The sequence below is a fragment of the Dendrobium catenatum genome, unplaced genomic scaffold (assembly GCF_001605985.2).
Source record: "Dendrobium catenatum unplaced genomic scaffold, ASM160598v2 fragScaff_scaffold_1093, whole genome shotgun sequence".
Lineage (NCBI taxonomy): Eukaryota > Viridiplantae > Streptophyta > Magnoliopsida > Asparagales > Orchidaceae > Dendrobium > Dendrobium catenatum.
This window is the reverse complement of record NW_021319555.1, coordinates 62,876-89,570: the sequence shown is the minus strand read 5'-3', so window position 1 is coordinate 89,570 and position 26,695 is coordinate 62,876. Positions and strand designations below refer to the sequence as shown.

Genomic DNA, 26,695 nt, shown 5'->3' with positions numbered 1-26,695 from the left:
GGTAGAGTGAATAAACTTTTCGTCTTAGCGATGCACTATCTAAAAATAGCTTTGGATCACTACGACATTCCATTGATGATGACAGTGACATGGAAGCTGGTTTTAGTCAAATTGAAAGGGAGGAAAGGAGGAGTTCTCAGATTGCTAGGAAAGAAGATGAGGAGCAGCTTTGTCTGATCGAGGAGGAAGAAAGGCGAGAGAGGATTAAAATTAATTAGCAAGATTTTTTTTTTTGTCTCTAGGAAATTGTTGGAAAGAAATCTCTAGAATTTGAAATAATTTTTGGTAGTTGTTGTACAGATATAAAAAGATCTTTAGCCTTGTCAATTTGATGTAAGAGAGAAAGAAATCTAAAAGTTCTTTTTCTTTTGTCATATTCTCTTACACTCTTACAAACAATTTATCTCTAACAGGTGATATCATAGCCAAATTCGATAGTAAGTACTATGAATCTATAAATGTCTCGTCTCATAAAGGAGAATTACGAGAATTAGTCTTCAAATGAAGGCATTATTTGGTTCGCAAGATATTTGGGAGATAGTTGAAAAAGGTTATGTCAAGCATCAAAATGAAGTAGCATTATCGAAAGTCCGAAGGGATCGAGCTGTTGATCGACAACAGAAAGTAGAAAGAATGATAAAAAAATGCTCTTTTTCATTTATCAAGCACTAGATGAGGCAAACTTTGAGAAAGTGACAAATGTATCTACCTCTAAGCAAGTATGGGAGATACTTCAAGTTGCATATAAAGACATAAACAAGATAAAGAAAATTCGACTTCAAACTCTCTGAACTGAATTTGAGGCACTTCAAATGAAGGAAGCAGAAAATATGGGGGACTATTTCACAAAAGTTTTGACTATCGTCAATCAACTGCGACAATATGGATAAAAATTAGAAGCTATTTGAGTGATAGAAAAAATTCTATGTTTAGTAAATGATAAATTTGAGCATATTGTAGTAGCTATTGAGGAAGCTAAAGATTTAGAGACAATAATTGTTGATGAACTAATGGTTCTTTAATGACTTATGAACAAAGAAAAAAATAGATACTATCAAACAAGTTCACAATCAAAGCTCTCATTAAAAGATGATAAAGACGACACAAAAAATAAATATAATTCAAATGATCAATGGGAAACAAAACATATAATAGGAAATGAAAGGAGAAATAGGAAGCCCAGTTGAGGGAATGAAGTGATGAGTTTTCAAGTTTTAAAATGTTTGTCGAAGAGAGATTTTTACTTCTCCGGGGAGGGGGGGTCTTGATTTTAAATAGGGGGTGTTAAAATTGATCAATGGGTTGGATTCGGATCTAACTTGAAATTGATTTGAATCCAACACATTTAATGTGTCAAAAACTACCAACCAAAATGATTTGAACCCGACCAGATAATTCATTTTGATTTTAAAAATAATAATAAATTTTTTAACAATAAATTTTAGATTAATTAATAAAAAATAACACAATCATACCAATAATCATACCTAAATTTTCTTCATAACTTTTTATTTAAAATCTCATGTGATTTAATATGGATTAAATAATTCTGTTGTGGCAATTACAGAAACATGAAGGTCGATCAATAAGAGTTTGTCCTCACACTTTCAATAACAGCAGTGAGTTTTTTTTTCTGTTAATCTTTCTTAATTTGGTTAAGGACTAAATGCATGATTAATAATTGTTTAATTTGATTCTTATTAATAAAATAAATATATAAATGGCAAAATTTAATTTCTGTGTTCTTAAATAAATTTAAATATTTATAAGAATAAACTTCAAATCAGTTGAATTTATTTTAAGATAATATAATATATGAATAATCAATTAAAAATTATAGTGCACTCATATTAAAATAAATTTAACAATTTTATAATTTATCTTAATAAAAAAATTATTTTAATGTTTTCCCTAACTTTTTTTTTTTTTCAAAACTAATTCTAGAAGCTGTTTTTATGACTAATTAGGGCAGCCAAACTACATAGGTGCATTAAGCTATAAGGAAGAAAGAATAAGCAATTTGATGATCATCATAAGAAGAGTATTTATATATTCTAAGACTTCATTTGTGACGGCTTTTTTAGTGCTTTTTAAAGCAATTTTTTAGTATAAATATTTTAATTTTTGTACTAAAAAGTTATATTAAGTAGTAAGAAAGCTGTCTAAAATAAAGCCTAATAGCTAGCATCTAATAATTTATTGCATGCTAAAAATTTTAAGGTAATAAAGGGAACTCACGTCTTAATTAGCAATATTTATTGATTTTTCAAACATGAAACGAACAAAGAGATGATCATTCAAGCCCTTATTTTCAAATATCACATAAAAACACAAATTATTTAAGTAAAATCAACACACATAGAAGCACATTATTACATATATAAGATTGCAGAAACTGTATTAATTATTGTTAAAAAAGCTGAAAACAGTGTGGCATATATATAGAAGGCAAGCAATAACCCAAGTGATCGACCTCTAGTTATTGTTCATCCAGAACTTGGCCTGAAGTATTTTCACTGTCTTCTGATCAAGCTGGAAAGCCTTCTCTAAAATATAGGGAGAGATAGGAGGCTTTGATCCAAAGACTGCATTGGCAATGGTAATCACTCCCGGATTCTGGCTGCTAAGCCCAGAAATAGCCACTGCATTTGTATTTCCAGTGTTGAGCTGAAAGTGGATGAGACCTTGCGGAAAGACAAAGACATCTCCCTCATTAAGAACCTTTGTGAAGAGCTTGTTGTCGGGGTTATTGGATGCCACGAAGCCAACTGCAAGGGTGCCCTGTATCACCACAAGTATCTCGTTGGCCCTGGGGTGAGTGTGAGGAGGGTTGAGACCGTAAGGCGCAAAGTCTATGCGAGCAAGTGAAATGCCAAGTGTGTTCAATCCCGGGAGTTGGGTAACAAAAACAGGCGTCACCTTTGATCCCAACTGGTTTGCTGTGTTGCCGGGTTGGTTCAAGCCCGTGAAGAGGAAGTCGTTCTCGTTCACCAAGTTGGGGTCCTTGCAAACGAACCCATTCACAAATACTGCAAGATCATAATTATATATGTGTTTACATAAGCATATGCATGTTCTGCATTGTAAATGATGAAAATTTAAAAAAAGTTTAATCAACTAGTAAGAAATTGTGAATGAATGCATGAGAGAAATGTATATAGATCCTACTGTTTGACGTGTTGTCTGCAACACAAAAGTCTTGGAGTTGTGTGGGATCGGTGGCTATTGCAAGCGAGGAGATCAAAGCAAGAAGACCAAGAAAGAGCTGGAGGTCATGAGACTTAGCCATCTCTCTCTCTCTTTTTCTCTCGATCTCTCACTCTGTTAACTGGCTTAACTAGCAAGTCCTTGCTTTGTGAATTGCTTATGGGTTGTATGGGAGTATATATAGGGTGCTAGCTAGAGAGATCCACAATGCTTCGAGATAGAGTTAATTCCAAGTTTACAAGTCATTGAATCTGTCATGGGAAGAGCAAGTCTTAAATTTACCTGCTTCTCGATACATATTCAGTTATGTTTAAATGGTTTTAAAGTAGTTGTTAATTAGTCATGGTAGCCAGTAATTAATTAACGATCAAATCAGTTGTTACGCGTTAGAAAAATTGTGTTATTATCATGTGTTTTTTTGTCTTAATTTTTATCAAAAATTTAGAACTTAAATAAAATAATTTGTAGGAGGCCGAAAATTCTGAAAGTAGAAAATTTAAGGATTTGGCCCAATTAGATAATCCAATATATAACTGGAAGTATAAAGATCCTCATTTCCTCTTAGTTGAAGAGTATGAGATTATTTGAGAATAAATATTTTATTTCCCATAAATTAGATATTCAGGAGCGAACTGTTAAAAGTTAAACCCCAATAACAACATTAAATACATGTAGAAGCATGGGGATAGTGGTGGTGATTTCTAGTGGTAGTTATCAGAGGTGATAGTCAAAAAATACAAGCGTGCTTGTCAGTTCTCTTTGTTCTTAAGTGATAGACGAAAAATGCAAGCGATCAATTCTATTTGTTGGGCTCGTTGGGGGATTGTAGCCTTGTAGGGGTTCTCCCACGACTTGGGTTTGGGTTCCCCAGCATTGTGAAACTGTGTACAATCAATTCATTATCAATGCTATTAAATATATCTTTCTCAATATAAATAAGTAAACAATCATTCATCTAGAAATCTTCCATACCATTGCCTATTAGAAAAATAAAATTGTGAGAACATATTTTAATTAAATTTAAAAGTCTTAAAATCTATCATAATTTAAAATTTAATCAGATTATTTGACCTTAATTTTCTTCATAAATTTTTATTTAAAATCTCATGTGATTTAATATGGATTGAATAATTCTTTTATGGCAATTACAGAAACATGAAGGTCAAGAAGATTTTGTTCTCACAGTTTCAATGACAGCAAAGTGAGTTTTTTTTTTTTTTTTCTGTTAACCTTTCTTAATTTAGTTAAGGACTAAATGCATGATTAAAAATTGTTTGATTTGATTCTTAAAAACTAAAAAATCTGATGCTAGAAAACTACTTTAAAAAATAGTAAGAAAATCATCTCAAACAAAATATTTAATGTAGAGTCTGTAATACCAAGCTCTCATAAGAAAATAAAGAGAAATTAGATTAAAAAATTCGTACTAATTAGTTCTTAATTATATCTTACATCTGTTTAAAAAGAAAAAAAAATCCCTGCTTTAATCTATATTTTCAAATTAGGCACTGTCTAAACAAATAAGTTTAACAGGTGATTAAGAATTGCAATCTCTTTTTAATTATCCTTCATCCAAAAAAAATTAATTTATAATAATTTAATTATTGTGTTTTTGTTATTTTGATTTGAAATTTACTTTCACATTTTTTTCCAATTTTTTAATTAAGTCAGTATCCTATTTGAGTAATTAATTATATAGCAGTTTCAAAGCAGCACGAGGTCTTGAATTGGTATTTACTGATTAATTAATATTAATACTCTGGCTTTAGTGACCAACTGTACTCTTTATATTAGGAAAGTTAGATTAATAACAACCTCACCTAAACCAAGAATTAATCATCCAAATACTTGCCTTAAACAAAGTAATTAATCTTAATCATGTAAAATTAATCCAAAGATAGATTATTTATGTTGATTATGCGTGCCTGTTAGTCTTTAATTTTAAAGATAGAAGTAATTAATTTTTTTTTGTTTAAACTATGCTTATTAAATCCGTATAAATTATTATATAATTTTAATTAGCATTCTAATTCTAATTTATCCATAGATAAATTATTATTCTTATTTTTTTATAAATTTTAATTGATATTTAATTATGCATTGGATAGTTTTGGCTTAAAATTTTATTATTTAAATTATATTATAATTTTATATCTTTTTTATTTTCGTCATGAGAGAGTGTGCGAATGTTCAAACCATTCATAATGTATCTTTTAGAATAAAATCTCCTTGGCAATAAGTTTGAAATTAATGGTTCTGCTAGGTTCTTGAAGGAAAAATCTTTAAATCATATTAAAAAGGGAAATGATAATTTTGTTAAATGTTTCAGTATAGTTTGACAGACATTAATTTCAAATTTTCCAATGAGTTGTTTTGTTCTGACTATTAGTAGGGTAGAGTAAGTCAAATGTAAGAATTTCAAAATTTAGACTTCATTTAAGACATCTTTTATAATGCATTCTAAAGCATCTTTTTAGTACAAAATTTTTTTGAACTATAAATTTATGTACTAAAAACAACTTTAGAAAATAATAAAAAAGTTGTTCCAAATGAAGCCTTAGTTGTTGGATTATGAGAAAAGCGGATTATGTGTAGTTTTTTTGAGGTAGTTAGAATTTTTGACTTAATTCATTTTTAACATATTTTGAATTTGTTTGATTTTGAAGAATTCTAGATACATTGCATGTGAGTTTCCTCATGTGTTGCCCCCCCTCCATCCCTGCCCACTAGAGCCATCACCACCTGCCTTTGCCTTTGAATAGCACCCGCTTTCCCAAAAGCGGGTTGAGCGGGGCGTTTAGGGATGTGCTAATGATGGTGGTTTGTTGGGTTGTGAAGTTAATTCTTTCCATGTTTTAAGTGATGTGGGTAATGCCCCATGCGTTTTGACTAAAAATGTTGAATCTTTAATGTCTGTTGAGCAATCTGATTCCTCTGGCTCCATTAAGGATTTGTCCCCTGGTTCTCAGGTTGGTTGCTCTTCGGTTAATTTGGAAGTGGACACTTCAGTTAATCATGCTGGTGTTGGCTTGGTCAACAATGCTAACATTGTCAATGTTCCTATTTCTGTGTTGCTGATGATAAAATGCGTGATCATGTGGCTATGAGTGAAAAACAACCTGTTCTGCGTCCTACTGATTGGTTAACTCTAGAGGCTTCTCCTTCTAGTGTGGAGGATGAGGACCTTTTATGTGAGTGAGGATGAAATCCTTGTTCGATCTTTTGGGAGGAAGAGGGGAGGTAGAGCTAATAGGCGAAGAAGGAAATAACGTTTATGACTTTTTCCTTTTGGGTTTCTGGTTGCTGCTTTTTGGAGCGTGTTGGGTGGCTTTGTTTTGGCTGTCATTGTTGTTTGGTTTCAAATTTGGCTCTTAACAATATTGTAGTGGTTTTTTATGGTGGAATGGACAATGATGAGGAGGCTCCTGCTTCCCCTCTATGACTAAGCTGGCTGGCAACCTGGGTACCTCGTCATTGGTTGGTTGGCGTTCGATTACTTCTACCTATGGATGGTCTGTGCTTGGCTACTAACCTGGTGCTGGGGGCCTCCATCCTGAGTCCCCCTCTTTTCTTATTTTGACTTCTTAGATCCTCTGGCTATTTATTTCTTTTGTTTTTGTATCTGGTCACTGTAATCCTTACCTTTTATTTAATAAATTTATATCAAGCATTATACTAGTAGCTATTTAAAATTAAGCCAATTAAAAGCATTATATACTTAAGAAATTAAATTATTATTTGACTTATGTGACATCTTATTTAATTTTGTATGAAATTAAATATTATGTATTGATCAAATATATTATTTTATTTTAATGAAGAGCTAAAATAAACCTTTTCTTTATTGGCTTCTGTGGTGGTTTGGAAGCTGCTAGTTGGTTGGCCTTTTGGCTCGTTTGTTTTTGGCCAGATGTTTTGGGTTTTGTTTCTATGGATTTTCTGATACCCCTCTCCTCATCTTTTGTGAGCTTGGGGTGTTCTGTGATGATTCTCTCTTAGTTTAGTGGTCGTTATTTTGGCTTTGTTCGGTTTGATTCTTCCTTTTGCAGGCTTCCTCAAGGCTAGTGTGGCTGTTTTTGGTGGGAGCTCTTGCTGATCTTCTGGGTTTGTTTTGATTGTTGTGTTGGTTGGACTGAGGTGTTGGCAGTTACTTCTTCCTATTGCTTCCTTTGTGTGATTCTCCTTCTGGTTTTGTCTTCTTTGTTTGCTTTCTTTTCATTTATTTGTGCTTTGCATTAGATTGGATCAAAGGCTCGCATGTTTTATTTCAAATAATGTATTTTTAGTGGGTTATTGATCCATTAAGGACTTATAATATTTTTATTATATTAACGTGTAAGCCCCTTATGCGGGTTTTATAAAAAAAAAAAAAGCTAAAATAAAATAAATGCACTAAAGTATAAATAAGGTCATGGCCCCCAGCATAAGTAGTTAAGTTCTCATTTTCCTCATTTTTCATCTTGAATTAAAATAAGAGGTCTCTTGCTTTCTTGGAGAACGCCGTTTCAAACGTTAAAGATCGAAAACGTCAAAACTTCATTTCTAAATTTTCAATGGATTCAAGTATGCTTCCAAGAATTTTCTCGATGATTTGACATGTAATTTTGGGGCGTTGAAATTATTTTTTATCTTCAATATATCTTATACATGGCATCATAGCCTGGTTGTCATGTTGTATAACTTTGGAATCAAAATTAGTTTGTATCTAATCTGCTTAGTAAGATGGTAAGCTGAGCTTATTTACTTCTCATTAGAATAAGCAAGAATGTTGTGAATAGGATCACAAATAATAAAGATGAGTTGTTGTACGCTCAAAGAAGACAATATAAGAAAGCACTCTTACGGTAATATCTCAAAATTTGAACAAGTTCATATGGCAGAACCAATTAATTAAGAAGCTGGCAATGCAGTTTTTTGATGTGAGCGAGCCTATTAATTAGGATGTAAAGAAATGCATGGACATACTTCCTTTAGGCTCAAATAATGCAATTGCTGCAACAATTCACAATGATATAGCAATCATTGTGAGAATACAAATAATCCAACCTCTCTATCAGAACCGATAAACTAAAATATTAATAGGCATTTCGGTCAATTTTCTACGTACGCAGTATGTAAGGCTAGTATTTAACAAGTTTGAATGGAGAAAGAAATCAATAGAGGAAATCAACACCAAACATTAATTGCTTTCAATAAAAAATACCTCCTAACATGCAAACGTTCATAAGTTCTCAGCTGATTTGGTCATTAATTACCGACTACCATGATTAATTTGCAAGTAGTTGATCAAGACCATTTCGCTACTCTTGAACATGAGGAGAAGTGAATTTAAGACTTGTTCTTCCCATGAAAGTTTCAAGCATTGCCGACCTCTCTAGATAGCACATTATATATAATCCTATACACCCTAAAGGAAATTCACCACAAGCAAGGTAAAGCTTGATATAAGAGAGAAAGTGAGAGAGATCAGCCATATATTTACAAATTAAGGAAAATGGCTATGTCTCATGACCTCCAGCTCTTTCTTGGTTTGCTTGCTTTGGCTTCCTCGCTTGCAATAGCTACTGATCCCACACAGCTTCAAGACTTTTGCGTTGCAGACAACACGTCAAACAGTACGATCCACATATTTATCTCTCTTGCATTCATTCATTTATTAAAAAAATTTCATCATTTGCAATGCAGAACATACATGAATATGCTTATGTAAATAAATAATGATCTTGCAGTATTTGTGAATGGGTTCGTCTGCAAGGACCCCAACTTGGTGAACGAGAACGACTTCCTCTTCAAGGGCTTAAACCAACCTGGCAACACAGCAAATCAGTTGGGATCGAAGGTGACGCCTGTTTTTGTTACGCAACTCCCGGGATTGAACACACTCGGCATCTCACTTGCTCGCATAGACTTTGCGCCTTATGGTCTCATCCCTCCTCACACTCACCCGAGGGCCAGCGAGATACTCATGGTGATACAGGGCACTCTTGCTGTCGGCTTCGTGGCATCCAATAACCCGGACAACAAGCTCTTCACAAAGGTTCTTAATGAGGGAGATGTCTTTGTCTTCCCGCAAGGTCTCATCCACTTTCAGCTCAACATTGGAAATACAAATGCAGTGTCTATTTCCGGGCTCAGCAGCCAGAATCCGGGAGTGATTACTATTGCCAATGCAGTCTTTGGATCAAAGCCGCCTATCTCTCCCTATATTTTAGAGAAGGCTTTCCAGCTTGATCAGAAGACCGTGGAAATACTTCAGGCCAAGTTCTGGACGAACAATAGCTAGAGATCGATCATTGGTTGCTTAATTGCTTGCCTTCAATTTATTAATATTATTCGACATATATTATCACGGTGTTGTCAGCTATTTTAACAAGCAGCTTGTTTAGTGTTCTATAGTAATGTACTTCTATGCGTTAAATTTACTTAAATATATTATGTTTTTATGTGTTATTTGAAGATTATTAATTGCTTGCATGGCCGTATCTTTGTTCGCTTCATGTTTGAAAGATCAAAGAGTTTATTTAATGATTACGCAGTATTTTTGAGAAGCAATTGCTAGCATGTTGTGTCAGTAAGCTAGCACTGGCTGAACAAATTATTTCTTGCTCAATATTTCTTAATCAATATTTGTTGGTTAAGCTTTGCTTGATTACTAGCTTCTCATGGTAAATTAATGAAAATTTTATAATAATATAGGTTCGGCAAGGAACTACCACCAAGAAGAAAAATTAAGATGTGTTATGTCTGCACATTATTTTGTGTGGACACTGGATGGGTTGTTTGGACAGGAGAACCGTCCGGTTTACTGAGTTTAAGATGTTCTATAGTATTGTACTTCTATGTGTTAAATTTACTTAAACATATTCTGTTTTTATGTGTTATTTGAAGATTAATAATTGTTTGCATGGCCGCCTCTTTATTCGCTTCATGTTTGAAAGATCTACGAGTATATTTAATGATTACACAGTATTTTTTAGAAGCAATTGCTAGCTTGTCGTGCCAGTAAACTAGCACTAGCCGAACAAATTATTTCTTGCCCAATATTTAAACCGCAGTAAACAGGACTCACTTCAAGCAGAACTAAAAAATGGATTCCTGCACATATATCAATCTAAAAAATCAGCTGCAAGAATCAAACAAGAACAAATAATTTATGTCGCATATAAATTATTCCGTGCAGGGACTAGATGCAAAACACCCTCTGGAGACTAATCAGAATGCGCTATATCAGTGGCACTGAGACGCAGTACGGTAAAGAGCGGTACCAAGCACATAGGTGACATGGCCCATTCCGATTGGTCTCCGAATGACGTTCGGCGTCAGCACCTAATAATTTAGACTTGTAGTTCGGTGAACTCTACCTCCAATCAAAATCTCAATAACTAAATATACAGATATATATAAGTACTGAACACAGATTTTAATCTTTGATTAAAATATAATCCACGATCATAAAAGGTCATTGCAACATTTTAATAAGTATATACTGTTTGCAAAATGATGTGATTTTGTTTGGAATTGATTTTCATTGTATTTTTCAGCTGGCCAAAGATCTGAATTTCTTGTTGAAGTTTTGAAAAATAGCTTCACTTCGGCTTTTTATTTAGAGCTTAGGGTTAAATCTCTTATAATGATCGAAAATTTAAAAAATTGCTTCACTTAGTTTAATTTATCTTTTATTAATATTGACTATTAATTATTAATTTTAATTCACTACAATTATTTATTTTATGCACAATTTTTATTTTTTCTTAAGCCTCTCAAATTTATAGAAAAGGTTCCAAACTCGAATGAAAAAAATTGAGGATAATTCATGCTCCAATTCTTCTTCTCTTATTAACTTTTATCATCATGCATTCAATCGATTAGGACCCCTTGCGTTGCACATTAACACACTTTTTACTTTTCATATATTCTTTATTGTTTATGAAAATTAATATAAGTTTATATGCCTATTTATTATGTATAAATTATATATAATATTCATAAAGGCTGAAATAGCAAGCACGTGCATTTTACTAGTTTACTAAATAGACTTCAAATTTGATTTATATGCAATAATACTTTGTTTTCATTCCACAAATAAGATTAAGCTCCAATATTCAAATACCATTTTTTTAAATGCTATTTTCCTATACAAATGCTTGTAAACAAATTTATACATCAACAACAACCATATCAAACAAGGCCAACAAGTCACAAAGAGAGTCAAATATATAATAGAATAATAGTTGTTCAATTTCAAGCATAATCTCATACTAGCATCACCTGCGACCGACACACCGGACAAGTTTGATGTTGTTGGAGCCATGAATCCACACATCTAGCATGAAATACATGCCCACAACTGGGTAGAAGCCTCACTGGATCATCCTCCCCCTCCTCCTCCTTATCATAGTCAGAAAGGCAAATTGAGCAGCAGTCACTGGAGGCTGCCCGCGAATCCTGACGAATGGCTTCTGCATAGTTAGACCAGGTCCCAAGTGTGAGCTCAAGCATAGGGGGAGCGGTGGAACGACGGAAAAACAAGTATAAGTTGACGCCGATGAAAATGATAAGGAAGAGGACGACGGTTGCCATGGCTGTGACATAGCTTGGATCGATGTAGGTCATTTCTTTTAATGCCTTGATATACCCTGAAAAAAAGAATATAACAAATGATAATATGGTTAATAAAAATAAATTTGATTCTCCAAAAAAATAGAAAGAACTTTATCAAGCTGACAAATATAAAGCAACAAAGATAAAAGAAAATTAAAAAATGTAGAAAATTAAACAAGGACAATTTCAATAAAATAATCCTTTTTAATTTATTTATAGTTTATGATGATCAATGTTGCTTGAATGATTATCTTTTTATTTAAGACTTATTTTCATATCAATCTTTTAGAATTGCTTTCCAGTATTTAAGATTTTGCAATATTTATGAATTGCATTTGGTTTCATATCCTCCAAATGGTTGTTGTAATGGTTATGTTCCAATTTTCTTATTTCATTTCAACTAGATTTATTATTTTTTGCATATTATATAACAATCTTTAAGTTCTTTTTTTTGATGAATTTTGTAATCTGAATGTTCTAATGTCTTCTTTAAAAATAAATTAAATAAAGGGATACTAGACAACAATTGTTAATTAAATTCCAAAGCAGTTTATAAACAATGGCTAAATTTTAATCTGACTTACTTTGGTCTAAAAATGTCGATGATGGTTTTTTTTAAGGTAGAAAATTTAAATTTGTTTGTCTCAAGGAAGTTCACACTATATTTATCTTAATTTTTAAAAATATGTAATTTTTATAGAATTTTTTTATTAAAATTTTATTTTTGTTACTTAGATAAAGTGCTCAAATTATTTATTATACTACATTTAATTATTTTTAATATTAAAAAAAATGGTTAATAAAAAATTTTAAAATTTTAGATCGATTTGTGTGGCCTGCTAAGCTGTTGTAACCCAATGTAGTTTTGTTTCTAATTTTTATGATGTGGGAAAGGGAATGAGCTTTTTTATTAACAATTTAGGATCAGATCTAAATTTATAGGCATGTCTCTAATTTAATTTTTGTATAGTCATGACTAGTTTATTATTCAATTTTGTAGCTTCTATTTATATCAATGTACTACAATTTATATTTTTTTTATGAATTAAAAGAAATCTGGTTGATGAGTTTTCTTATACTACTACTTTGAATATTTTAGTAGCTCTGTAATTTATAATTTATTTAAAATAAATATTGAAACAAAATCTAAATAATTCCAAACCTATATCTTGGGATTTACTTGTCATAGCTCAATATGATAGGATATGTACTGGTTGGATTGGGTTGTGATAAATTTTTTATAGTATTAAAGCAATAGTTTTGGAATGAATTATAAAACAGAGCTTTAGAAATTTATTTGTAAGTCAAGTGGGATAATTTTAAGTATATATGGATGTTTATTATTATTTGTTTCATGTGCATATATGTTTAATTATATATTCTTTGTGATTATGGATTCGCCAGACCTAGATATAATTGATTGATGGAGTACAAGTCAGGTAGCTCTTGTACATAGTACAACTCCGGTAGTCAATTTTAATGTGTGTTTTACTAGTCTGATAGCTCAAATGATGGGTAAGTCGCATATAAAGGTTCCTGATATAAGATCTAATGAGGTATATAAACATCTACAAATATTTCTATGATTGAAGCCTCCGAGGTTCGAGGGTGCTATTGAGCCCAAGGCAATATAGGACTGGTTGGAGGCTGGAGAAGACATGTGAAGATATGCAATATCCTCCTGAGAGGGATGTATCATTAGCAATCTTTATGTTATATAAGGAGGATAAGCGCAGGTGGATGGCCAGTAAGAGGAAAAAATTTAGGGGAGATTAAATTCTATGATTAGTTGGGGGGGTTCTCAAATAAGTTTAGATCCTGGTTTGTATCACCTTCAGCAAGATAGCAGATGCATGAGACTTTTTTAAGATTGGTTTAAAATAGCAAGACTATGATGCATACAAGACAGAGTTCACCATTTTGGCTATATATGCTTCATAATTGATTGACACTCCCGTTGAGAAGTACTACATGTTTCTTAGAGGACTTTGAGATAGCCTCTAGTGCTATTTCATATTTCTGATTTTTTGAGCTTTTGGAGAGAGCTCGTCTGATAGAGAACAATATGACGGCTACTCAGTAGCGATGGACTACTAGTAGGAAGAGGTTTGGTGGTGAGACTTCTAACAGTGGATAATTTGTATATATAGAAGCTTTGAGTAGGGGCAGTGTTGCTAGTTTTTAACATTTAGTTAGTGGGGCACTTATATGCTAGAGTTATGATAGATGCCACTTTGATTACTGATACAGGATGACTAGCTAGTATTTTAGATATGGATATGTTGGATATAGGATAACAAAGTGTCTACATGTAGGATTTGGCTGACGACTTGAGCAAAGATTTGAGAGTTCTGTTAGACCAACAGTGAAGCCGAGGATAGTTCCACTTTATACATTTGTTTAGAGTGCTACGGGTATAAGAAATGGTTTTAGTTAAGTAATATGTAAACCTTTTGACAATGGTCAGAGATAGTCTAGTAGTATTGTTACACCAAATCTAATTCAACCACATGTGTATAGCTTGACTCAGCATGAGGCTCATGATGCTCCATATGTGGTTACCGGTACAACTTACATTTATAAGGATTCATATCATATTTTATTCAATTATAGAGCCATCCATTCATTTATTTTTGAGCATTTCTTCATTTCACTAAACTTATCTTCAAATTTTTGTATTATCTTTTTTATTACCATATTGATTAGAGATGGTATGATAACTAGTAAGATTTATTTATGTGTTCTTGTGATTTTTGATATAAAGTGGAGGTATAATTTTATTTTATTACTTATTTCTGCAATTTAATGTTATTTTGGATATATATGGACTAGTTGACTTAGTATGAGGCTCAAATTAATTGCTTGAAGTTATTTTTTAGTTGTGAGATTTATGTTTTTCAGAGAGTTAGAGATGTTTTGTCTTGTTTGATTTCTACTATGGAAGTAAATTGATTTTGGAAGATGGTTTATATGATATTTTTGGCATTAGTCTAGGATATGATTATTGATTCTATTTTTCTTTATGATGTTCTTCTTGGTGTCGTTGGGTTCGTATTTCCGAGACGCTCAGTTTGACTTTAAGCTCGTTGAAATCGGAGCTCGGATGCTCCCGGATTTAATTTTTGAAGTCTCCAACTAGCTTTTGCCTCGAGATTCGTGCCCGATCAAGCTAATTTTGTGATGACGTATCAATTATGTATAAATTATATATAATATTCATAAAGACTGAAATATCAAGCACCTGCATTTTACTAGTTTACTAAATAGACTTCAAATTTGATTTATATGTAATAATGCTTTGTTTTCATTCCACAAATAAGATTAAACTCCAATATTCAAACACCATTTTTTTAAATGCTATTTCCTATACAAATGCTTTTATACAAAATTATACAGCAACAACAACCATATTAAACAAAGCCGAAGAGTCACAAAGAGAGTCAAATATATAGTAGAATGATAGTTGTTCAATTTCAAGCATAATCTCATACTAGCATCACTGGCGACCGACACACCCGACAAGTTGGATGTTGTTGTAGCCATGTATCCACACATCTGACATGAAATACATGCCCACAATCAGGTAGAAGCCTCACTGGATTATCCTCCCCCTCCTCCTCCTTATCATAGTCAACAAGGCAAATTGAGCAGCAGTCACTGGAGGCTGCCTGCGGATCCTGACGCATGGCTTCTGCATAGTTAGACCAGGTCCCGAGTGTGAGCTCAAGCATAGGGGGAGCGGTGGAACGACGGAAAAACAAGTATAAGTTGACGCCGATGAAAATGATAAGGAAAAAAACGAGGACTGCCATGGCTGTGACATAGCTTGGATCGATGTAGGTCATTTTTTTTTAATGGCTTGATATACTGCTGAAAAAAAATTATAACAAATGTTAATATGGTTAAAAAAAATAAATAACAAAGATAAAAGAAAATTAAACAAGGACAATTTTAATAAAATTATCCTTTTTTAATTTATTTATAGTTTATGATGATCAATGTTGCTTGAATGATTCTCTTTTTATTTAAGACTTATTTTCATATCAATCTTTTAGAATTGATTTCCAGTATTTCAGATTTTGCAATATTTATGAATTGCATTTGGTTTCATCCTCCAAATTGAAAGTATAGAATCAGTTGGGTGGTGTTGTTCCTAATGCATATGGTTGTTGTAATGGCTATGTTCCAATTTTCTTATTTGAAATTTCAAGTAGATATATTATTTATTGCATATTATTTAACAATCTTCAAGTTCTAATGTCTGTTTTAAAAATAAGTTAAATAAAGGGATAAATTGAGAGAACTGATTTGAGATGAGATTCCTATATCTTGGTTTATATAAAAATTATTTAAGAGTTATTATAAGTTTAAATCACAAACTATTTTCATATTTGAATTTGACTTTTAATAGGACACAATGGAGAAAAAGGATTCATGTAGTGGGATGAAGGCTTGATGTTGTTGTTGTTGTTGTTGTTGTTGAGGATATAAAAGAATTTAAATGATTTTTTTGTTTAAAATTAAATAATTAGAATACTTATTTAATATTTTATTAGAATATCCTAATCCACTATTATATAATTTAATAAAAGCTTTGCATGAGAACATGTAAGGGGAAAAAAGAGAAAAAGATAGGAGAGATAAATGAAAAGTTTGGTTTTGGAGGTCTTAAAGCTATTTTTGACTGTTAGTCCAGTTAGAAAATTTAAATTTATTTGTCTCAAGATACGTCACACTATGTTTATATTAATTTTTAAAATATGTAATTTTTATAGAATATTTTGATTAAAATTTTATTTTTGTTACTAAAAAATTGGGATAATTTTGCACGAGTAAATATTTCACCTTGTAACTTTTATATATTATAGAGATTAAGATTATGAATATTTTGAATATTTTTTTAAAATTTTACAACAGGGGTTTTAGAATTTATGTATTTTTTATTGAATAGAAAGTTATTTAGATGCCGAAAAATAATATTATAATTCAATGAAAGTCTGAAAATAGCATATATTTTTGTCGATAATTCATAAAAATCTACTAAGATAAAATTGATAATTTGATTATTTGTTGAAAATGTACATTTTTGCTTAGTAGGAATTTATGTTGCCTATCATTATAAAAAACTATGCAATTATTGTACATGTTTAATTATACTTTAACTATTATAATATGATGAAAAATGTGGATATATGATAAAATTATACATGTTATAATAGATAAAGTGCTCAAATTATTTATTATACTACATTTAATTATTTTTAAATATTAAAAAATGGATAATAAAAAATTTAAATTTTTTGATCGATTTGTGTGGCCTGCTAAGCTATTTTAACTCACTATAGTTTTCTTTCTGATTTTTATGATATGGGAAAGGGAATGAGCTTTTTTATTAACAATTTATGATTAGTTCTAAATTTATAGGTACGTCTCTATTTTAATTTTTGTATAGTCATAACTAGTTTATTATTCAGTTTTGTAGCTTCTATTTATAGCAATGTACTATAATTTATATATATATTTATGAATTAAAAGAAATGTGGTGGACGAGTTTGCTTATAGTACTACTTTGAATATTTCAGTAGCTATGTAGTTTGTAATTTATTTAAAATAAATATTGAAATAAAATTGAAAGCATTCCAAACCTATATCTTGGGATTTACTTGTCATAGCTCAATACGATAGGATATGTACTGGTTGGGTTAGTTTGTGACAAGTTTTTATAGTATTAAAGCAATAGTTTTGGAATGAATTATAAAACAGGGCTTTAGAAATTTATTTGTAAGTCAAGTGGGGTAATTTTAAGTCTATATGGGTGTTTATTATTATTTGTTTCATGTGCATATATGTTTAATTATATATTTTGTGTGATTTTGGATTCGCCAAACCTAGATATAATTGATGGATGGAGTACAAGTCAGGCAGCTCTTGTACATAGTACAGCTCCGATAGTCAATTTTAATATGTGTTTTACTAGTCTGATAGCTCAAATGATGGGTAAGACACATATCAAGGTTCTTGATATAAGATCTAATGAGGTATATAAACGTCTACAAATATTTCTATGATTGAAGTCTCTGAGGTTCAAGGGTGCTATTGAGCCCAAGGCAGTAGAGGACTGGTTGAGGAGGCTGGAGAAGACATTTGAATGTATACAATGTCCTCCTGAGAGAGATGTATCATTATCAATCTTTATGTTATATAAGGAGGATGAGCGCTGGTGGATGGCCAGTAAGAGGAAAAATTTTAGGGGAAATTAAATTCTATGATTAGTTGGGGGAGTTCTCAAATAAGCTTAGATCCTTGTTTGTATCACCTTCAGCAAGATAGTAGATGCATGAGACATTTTTAAGATTGGTTTAAAATAGCAAGACTATGATGCAATACGAGCCAAAGTTCACTATTTTTGCTACATATGCTCCATAGTTGATAACACTCCAGTTGAAAATTAAGTACAACAGGTTTCTTATAGGACTTTGAGATAGCCTCTAGTGATATTTCATATTTCTAATTTTTTTTATCTTTTGGAGAGAACTCGTCTAATAGAGAATGATCTGACGGCTACTCAGTAGTGATGGACTACTAGTAGGAAGAGGTTTAGTGGCGAGACTTCTAATAGTAGATAATTTGTATATATAGAAGCTCTAAGTAGGGGCAGTGTTGCTAGTTTTTAACATTTAGTTAGTGGGGCACTTGTATGCTAGAGTTATGGCAGACGCCACTTCGATTAGTGATACAGGATAACTAGCTAGTATTTTAGATATGGATATGTTGGATATAAGATGACAGAGTGTCTACATGTAGGATTTGGCCGATGACTTGAGCGAAGAATTGGGAGTTTTGTTAGATCGATAGTGAAGCCGAGGATAGTTCCACTTTATACATTTGTTTAGAGTGCTTTGGGTATAGGCAATAGTTTTAGTTAAGTAATAGATAAACCTTTTGATAATGGTCAGAGAGACTCTAGTAGTATTGTTTCTCCAAATCTAGTTCAACCACATGTGTATAGTTTGACTCAGCATGAGGCTCATGATGCTCCATATCTGGTTACCAGTATGACTTACATTTATAAGCATTCATATTATATTTTATTCAATTATAGAGCCATCCATTCATTTATTTTTGAGCTTTTCATCATTTTGCTAAACTTATCTTCAAATTTTTTTATTACTATATCGATTAAAGATGATATGATGACTAGTAGGATCTATTTATGTGCTCTTGTGATTTTTGATATAAAGTGGAGGTATAATTTGATTTTATTACCCATTTATACAATTTAATGTTATTTTGGGTATGGACTGATTGACTTAGTATGAGGCTCAGATTAATTGCTTAAAGTTATTCCTTAGTAGTGAGATTTATGTTTTTTAGAGTGCTAGAGATATTTTGTTTTGTCTGATTTCTACTATGGAAGCAGATGGATTTTGGAAGATGGGTTGTATGATATTTTTGGCATTAGTCTAGGATATGATTATTGATTTTATTTTTCTTTATGATGTTCTGTTAGTACGAGATTTTTCAGATGTGTTTCATGAGGAGTTAGTGATCAGTTTGCCTCTTGATATAAACATTGAATTTTGTATTGATGTATTTCATGGTACAACTCAAATTTTTAAAGCTTATATAGAATGACACTTAAGAGGCTTCAAGAGTTGAAGGTTCAGCTTCAAGAGTTATTTGATAGTGGATTTGTTCATCTTAGTGTGTCTCTGTGGGGGAGTACTTATTCTGTTTGTGAAGAAAAATGATGGTTTGATGCATATATATATTTACTACCGTTAGTTGAACAAAAGTCATTATCAATAATAAATATCCTTTATTATGGATCAATGATCTATTTGATTAGCTTGTTGGATCTTCTATATTTTTTAAGATTGGTTTGCATTCTTGATACTATCAGGTGAAGGTGAAACAGGTTGATATGATGAAGATAGGTTTTAGTACAAGGTATAGACACTAGGAGTTTTTGGCTATACCATTTAGGATGATTGCTACTCCAACTATCTTTATGGATCTAATGAATAATGTGTTTAGGGAATTTTTAATCGATGATATTTATGTATATTTTACTTCTGATGAAGATCATGTCAAGTATTTAAGGATTATTTTAGAGACTTTAAGGCATCATTAATTATATGCCAACAATTTTAATTGTGATTTATAAATGAGGAGTATTTCTTTTCTAGGAAACATCATGAGTAGTGCTATTATTTTTATAGATCCTCAAAAAGTTCAAGTGTCACTAATTGATCAAGGCCTGCTATTATGTTTGAGGTATATAGTTTCTTAGTAATGGCTAGATATTATCAGAAATTTGTGAAAGAATTTTCTCAGATTTATATATCTCTAGTGAAATAGACTCATAAATTAGTAGCTTTTGTATGGACACTAGATTTTGAGGCAAGTTTCCAAAGATTGAATGATTGTTTAACTTCTGCTCTAGTTTTTACTTTTTCTTCTGGTACATAAGGCTTTCATGTATACAGTGATGCTTCACTTAGAGGTTTGGGTGTGTTCTAATGAACACTGTCGAGTTTTAACTTATGCTTCCAAATAAATGAAGTCACATGAGAGAAATTATCTAACACATGATTTGGAACTTGCTACTGCAGTGTTTACTTTGAAGGCCTGAAGACAATAGTTTTATGATGTTAGGTGTGAGATTTTCATTGATTATTAGTTTGAAATATATATTCACTCAAGAGGATCTAAACCTGAGGCAAAGGATGGCTTGAGTTTATCAAAGATTACAATATGAATATTTAGTATATGTCTGATAAGACTAATGTGGTGGCAGATGCTCTGAGAAAGAAATCCTTTGAATTATCTTATATACAACTCACTTCTGAGAGTATTTAATATGAGATATGGAGCGATTACAGTTGCAAGTGATTTTTTCTACTAATTGGGATTATAGTATATTGGCTCAGATGATTATTCAACCTTCTTTGCAAGAAAAGATTCTTGAATCATATAAGCCAGATACAGAGTGTCCAAAGTTGATTGACTTGATCATATCTAGTAAGAAATCTGAACTACGAGTTTTATATTATGACATTATTTTTTACAAGGATAGACTATGAGTTCCTCTTTTTAAGGTTCTGAAATAAGAGATTCTGCATTAGGCTCACTATTTAGGTTATATTATTCATCTTGAAAGTATCAAGATGTACGAAGATTTGAATTGTATATTTTACTGCTTGGATTAAAAGATAAAGTGGAGTTTATTTCAAAAAATGAGGCATGTCAATTAGTGAAGGTAGAGCATCAAAGATCGGATGATCTTCTACTGTCATTATCTATTTCGGAGTGAAAATGGGAATGATGATGATGGATTTTGCTATATTTTTCTAAGATTGAAGTAGGGGCATGATGTTATCTGGTTCCTTTTTTTAAGTATGGTTCCATCTTATCAACTTTAATGAAAGTATACAGGGCAAGTGAAGAACAAAATCTAATTAATTTATCTTTAGCTTCTAATTATGGCTTAATTAATTACCAAGCTTTGCAGAATTGACTAAGTTCCAGCGGCGAATTTAGTATGCAGATTGGATAATATTGATTTAAATCTCAACTAATATTGCTAAAAAAATAAATTTTATAAGTAAAAATATTTGTGATTGTCCATCATATTCTAAACATATGATGAAAAATATGTGAAAATATATCATACTTTATCTTCTACTATGATATGTTTTCTTTCTCTTTGAAGTTACATATTCATCTCTCATATTTCAGGGAATAGAGAATGTTTAAGAGCTAAAATTAGAGATTAAATATGATATACTTTCAAATAGTAGAATAGTAGTTGTTCAATTTCAAGCGGAATCTCATCCAAGCATCATTCACAATTGACACATCGGAGAAGTTGGATGTTGTCGCCGCTATTGATCCACACATATAGCATGAAATACATACCCACAATCTGGTAAACACCTCAATGGATTATCCTCATATCTCTCATCATCAGTCATCAAGGTATATTGAGTAGCAATTGGTTGAGGCTATATGTGGATCCTGACACATGGCTTTGGCGAATTTAGGCCAAGTCCAGAGTGTGAAAAATTATTAGGTCCGGACGTTAGACCTAGAAATAGGTCTAGATATCCAATTAAAATTTAACATGTGGTCTGCACTTTGACTGTGCTTTTTACTGCATTTTGACTGCGCTTTTAATACGCTTTTACTATGCTTTTCGATTGCACTTTGACTATGTTTTGACTTTTTTTTTGCTGCGCTTTACCTGTACTTCACATGTGTTTTACCTACGCTTTTAATTTGCTTGGTTTAAAATTAGACGGGTACATTTAATTTATAAAGTTTCCACGTGTACACTCCACATGTAAATATTTTATTGGAGTCCAAACGTACCTCTACATCTAGTGTCCGAACCTAATTATTTTCCCTAGAATGTTGCATCATATTAAATCATAATTTATCTTCTGCTATGATTTACATATTCATGTCTCATATTTCAAGGGATTGAGAAAGTTTAAGAGTTAAAATTAGAGATAAAGGCTTCGATTGAGACAAATTTTTTCTTGCTTTTTAAAATGAATTTCTACTGAAGTTCCGTTTTAAGAATCGATACTAAAAAAATATTTTTTTTGTACTAAAACTCTGTTTTAAGAAGCAATTATCCTAAAACTCTATTTTAAGAAGAAATAAAAAATCGTCCCAAACAAAGCCTAAAATTAAACAGTAAAGATTATTAGCATAGATTATCCATCATAAACATTGACATTGACAATAAGCTTTCTTTTTTAATACTTGACAAAATAGGAAGTAATTAGAATTATTCATTGTCATATAATATTTATAGTAAAAAAATTATCATATTTATTCATTTAATATATCTTCATTATTGAGTATATTCTATTTTATTGCATTTCCATTATTATTTTATTCATTTGTCTTTATATAGTCATATTTGTATTAGTACAAAATCACTCGAACAAAAATATAACTTTATAGAATTTCTAGTACCGCAAGAAATAAGGATAATTTTGGTGGTAGAAATTGATCTAGTAGAACTACAGAATTTTCAATACCGACGATCGACACATTGGATAAGTTGGATGTTGCCAAAATCATATGGCATGAAATAAATGTCCGCACTCCATTAAAAGCCTCATTTATTTATTTTTTTCAAAAATTTCCCTTTATAGATGTTGGTAGGCGAGACTTGAGAGGTTGATGATTTCTTAAAATATCCCTCGATAGACTTTGTTAAAAAACAAGCAACATGATGTGTTTTTACCGTCTGCTCTCTACAAGTAAGCTGTTTATCAAAACTCAAGAACAAATTGAAGTGCAAACTTGATACCAGCAGCCAAAGAAGGAGCTTAGGCTTCCAAGGTTTGTACTCGATCCAACTAAAGGCATCGGCGCGGCACCATTCATCACCAATGACCGACACATCAGACAAGTTGGAGGTTATCGCAACCATGGATCCACACACATGTCATGAAATAAATGCCCACAATCCGGTAAAAGCCTTAATATGCTTTATCCTCGCCTTCCTCCTCATCTTCATAGTCGACAAGGCATATCGAGCATTACATGATTGGAGTTGAATGAATACTCTAACTGGTATGGAAATGCTGTAATAAAATAGTTAATAATTAATGCAATGCAGTTATGAAATAAGGGTCATTCTTATGTGAGAAATTGATCTACTAGAGTTGGAGAATTTTCAGTAGCCCGTACTAGCACCTAGCTAACAAAAAAATTTTAAAGAGATTTCCCACTTCTTCTGGAATTTTCTGGGCTACCAATTTACAACTGTTCACACAACATCTTCATTGTAAACCATGCCAACCGCTCGTTGATCACTAGGATGTGTCTTATTCAATTTTCGTTAGTCAATTAAGACTTTGAATAAGACAAATTTTTTACTGTTTCTAAAACAACTTTTAACATATACATATAAAAGCAATGAAAAATAAATCGGATCTTGAGCTTGAAATAAATACAATATTTATCACGGATGACCATCAATCACATCGCTGGAAGAAATTTTGTTTCACACAGAAGATCAAACTCCAATATTCAAACAACATTTGTTGAAACTCCAATTTCAATACAACTGCTTTCAAACAAATTTATGCATCAACAACAGCTCAATTAAATAACAATTTTTGAGAAAAATTATACATTAACAACACCCCAATCAAACAGGGCTAAAGAGACAAAGAGTAGAATAGTAGCATATATATACATCTACGCCTATTCAATTTCAAGCGGAATCTCATTAGCTAAAGGCATAGGCGTGGCACCATTCATCACCGACGATCGACACATCGAAAAAGTTGGATGTTGCGACAGCCATGTATTCACACATATGGCATGAAATAAATGTCCGAAATCCGATAAAAGTTTCAATGGCTTATACCCTCCTTCCTCATCATCATAGTCAACAAGGCTCTCTAACGACCGACATACCGGATAAGTTGGAGGTTATCATAACCATGGATCCACACACATGGCAAGAAATAAATGCCCATAATCTGATAAAAGCCTTAATGTGCCTCACCCTCCCCTTCCTACTCATCTTCATAGTGGACATGGCATTTTGAGCATTACATGATTGGAATTGAATGAATACTCTAGCTGGTATGGAAATGCTGTAATAAAATAGTTAATAATTAATCACAGGCAGTTATGAACTGTCCTGTAGTATTAACAGCTACGGGGGAGAGAGAGATAGAGACTCACTAACCTGAAAGCACGGCCACGGAAGCGAAGAAGACGCAGGCTGAAATTTTTTTCATTAATAGTTGCATGATTAATGAAAATTATTGAATGAATACTCTAGCTGGTATGGAAATGCTGTAATAAAAATAGTTAATAATCAATGAAAGGCAATTATATTAGAAATAATTAAATGCAAGGCCTCAAAAGGGTTACGTGAATACTTTATTGTTTGTACTAAAACTCCGTTTTAAGAAGCAATAAAAAAGTCGTCCCACACGAAGCCAAACAAAGCCAAAATAAGCATTTTACGTTAAAAGGCTGTAATGGAAATTCATTGGTCTTCAAAGTAGATTATATATCAACGTCAAGCAGGTTTAGGTTGATTTCATGCTTCCAGTTCCTTGCACCGTCTTCCATGCCTTTTTTGGCGCAGTTGAAGAGCAATAAATGATACTCAGCTTTCCTGGAAAGCTGAAAGGAGCTTTCAGATCCAAATTAAAATGCTATAGATAACATTTGGATGATTCATATTCTGGTATACCAAAATACTATATCTTATATTCTTCCCTTTTTCCCTAGACGATCCTGTTCATGCGTGACTTCCTGAATCGCAAGCAGCTCTCCAATCCCGGCTCCCAACTTTCCTTGTCCAACAACTGTCCTTGAAGATTGAAGCCACGAAGGTGAAAAATCAACGTGCGAGCATAGTTTTCATTAATTTTCATTAAGACATGCCACCAAAATTAGCGCTAGACTTTAATCACTCAACTATCATTAGTGTCTATATGCAGTTAATTAACTAATTAGTTAACAGCCGCTGCTATTTGTCGGTTTTGTCCTAATATCTGTTTTGGAACATAGGCATTAAACCGAATTGACTGGAAGCTATAATGCGTGTATTTAATCACTCAACTATCATTAAACCGAATTGACTGGAATATTTCCCAAAAAGATTTATTAGGTAATTACCTCAAACGTCTGCCCTTAAGGTCGTGTATTTGGTCTCCCAGGTCTGACGGGTGTTTTTCGTCTTCTCTCCGTCAAGAAACCGAAGGTGTTCTCGTGCTCTACGTCCCGCTCGAACAGCTGCCGGCGCCGCTCGTAGTGCTCGACTGCTGGTGTCCTGAACTCGTAAGTTTTTCTGATCGTGCTCGTGCATTTCTGTGCCCCTAAGATACTTAATCCAGAAATTTCAAATCAGTTTGTTCATCCTTAACAATAAAATATATTAGTTCATCCTCTTACTAACTACTTCACTGGAGCTAAAACGATTATAATGAGTCACTAAGTTTTTTACCGTAAATTTGTCGAAGCTCACATTTTTTTTTAATTTTCTGTAAAACTACTAGACTACTCTTCTTAGGGTTTTAATTTGAGAAGCAAACAGGGGAAAATGGTTTGCAGTTCTTGCAAACAAACATAATAGCATAGCTAGAATAATTATTACAATAAAAAAGAAACAAAACTAAATAATATTTCCTTTGAGGAATGAAAAAGCTGAAAACTCACCTCCCGTCCAAAGAAGAAACCCTTGATGACCATATCCGTTTGATTTGTTGGGAGAGCGAGTAGCTGCAGGCTGCCGAAATCAGCAAAAAGTGTCTGAAATCAGCGAAAATTTGTGCAAGTCATTAAAAAAAATGGATTAAACATTTAAACGGAGAGAAAGCCAGAAAAGTGGAGAGATAGAAAAATGTTGGCATACATGCCGACTGTCGCCGACCCATCGCAAGCCGCCGTGAGCCGCTGAAGGTGAAAGGCGGGCTTTCGGCGTTCCAACGAGATTATAAGAAAGCTTTTCGTCTAAACCACTGCAGGTGAAGGGCAGGCTTTCGGCGTTCCAACGAGATCCTTGCGCGTCAAACACTTCCGACTTCCGACTTCCGACCTTCGCCCTTTGGCTTCTGCAAGTCCGCGACTTAGGGCAACTCCAATGGAACGACAAACACTTGCCGTTCTTGCTTTGCTTCAACCGACCGCTATTTTTGACGCTAGTTGATCGCGGATGAACAGTCCGACGCCAATATTCGTGTTGCACTGTTCATCTGCGTCATTTTTTATCTCTCTACCGAACAGATTGGGAACAAAGGCGCGAAAGAAAACAAACGATTTTAGCGACAAAATGGCGTTGGATTGGAAATGAATCACGGCATTTTTTTATTTCCCTGCATTTTGAAGTGAAAAATGA

General features: G+C 32.4%; 3 protein-coding genes across 3 annotated transcripts in view; 1 reads left to right on the top strand and 2 right to left on the bottom strand.

Moving 5' to 3' along the window:
- Positions 1-2,475: 2,475 nt before the first annotated feature.
- Positions 2,476-3,289, bottom strand: LOC110106432 (putative germin-like protein 2-1). The gene is made up of 2 exons (XM_020836340.1): positions 3,169-3,289; positions 2,476-3,029 (listed from the first exon to the last, which is right to left on the bottom strand). Exons 1-2 carry the CDS (start codon positions 3,287-3,289, stop codon positions 2,476-2,478), a joined length of 675 nt encoding a protein of 224 aa, XP_020691999.1.
- Positions 3,290-8,642: 5,353 nt separating this feature from the next.
- LOC110106434 (putative germin-like protein 2-1) lies at positions 8,643-9,657 on the top strand. The gene is made up of 2 exons (XM_020836342.2): positions 8,643-8,822; positions 8,937-9,657. The coding sequence occupies exons 1-2, from the start codon at positions 8,702-8,704 to the stop codon at positions 9,488-9,490; spliced, it is 675 nt and encodes a 224-aa protein (XP_020692001.1). The 5' UTR covers positions 8,643-8,701; the 3' UTR covers positions 9,491-9,657.
- A 14,163-nt stretch (positions 9,658-23,820) lies between these two features.
- LOC110106437 overlaps positions 23,821-26,695 on the bottom strand; it is a 10,941-nt gene continuing 8,066 nt past the window's right edge. Inside the window, exons 2-5 of the mRNA XM_020836344.2 lie at positions 26,213-26,411; positions 26,017-26,086; positions 24,533-24,568; positions 23,821-24,437 (exon numbers count right to left, since the gene is read on the bottom strand). Of these exons, the coding sequence (XP_020692003.1) occupies positions 24,227-24,437; positions 24,533-24,568; positions 26,017-26,086; positions 26,213-26,234 (339 nt within the window). The 5' untranslated portion in view covers positions 26,235-26,411 and the 3' untranslated portion in view covers positions 23,821-24,226. The remainder of the gene's footprint in view (positions 24,438-24,532; positions 24,569-26,016; positions 26,087-26,212; positions 26,412-26,695) is intronic.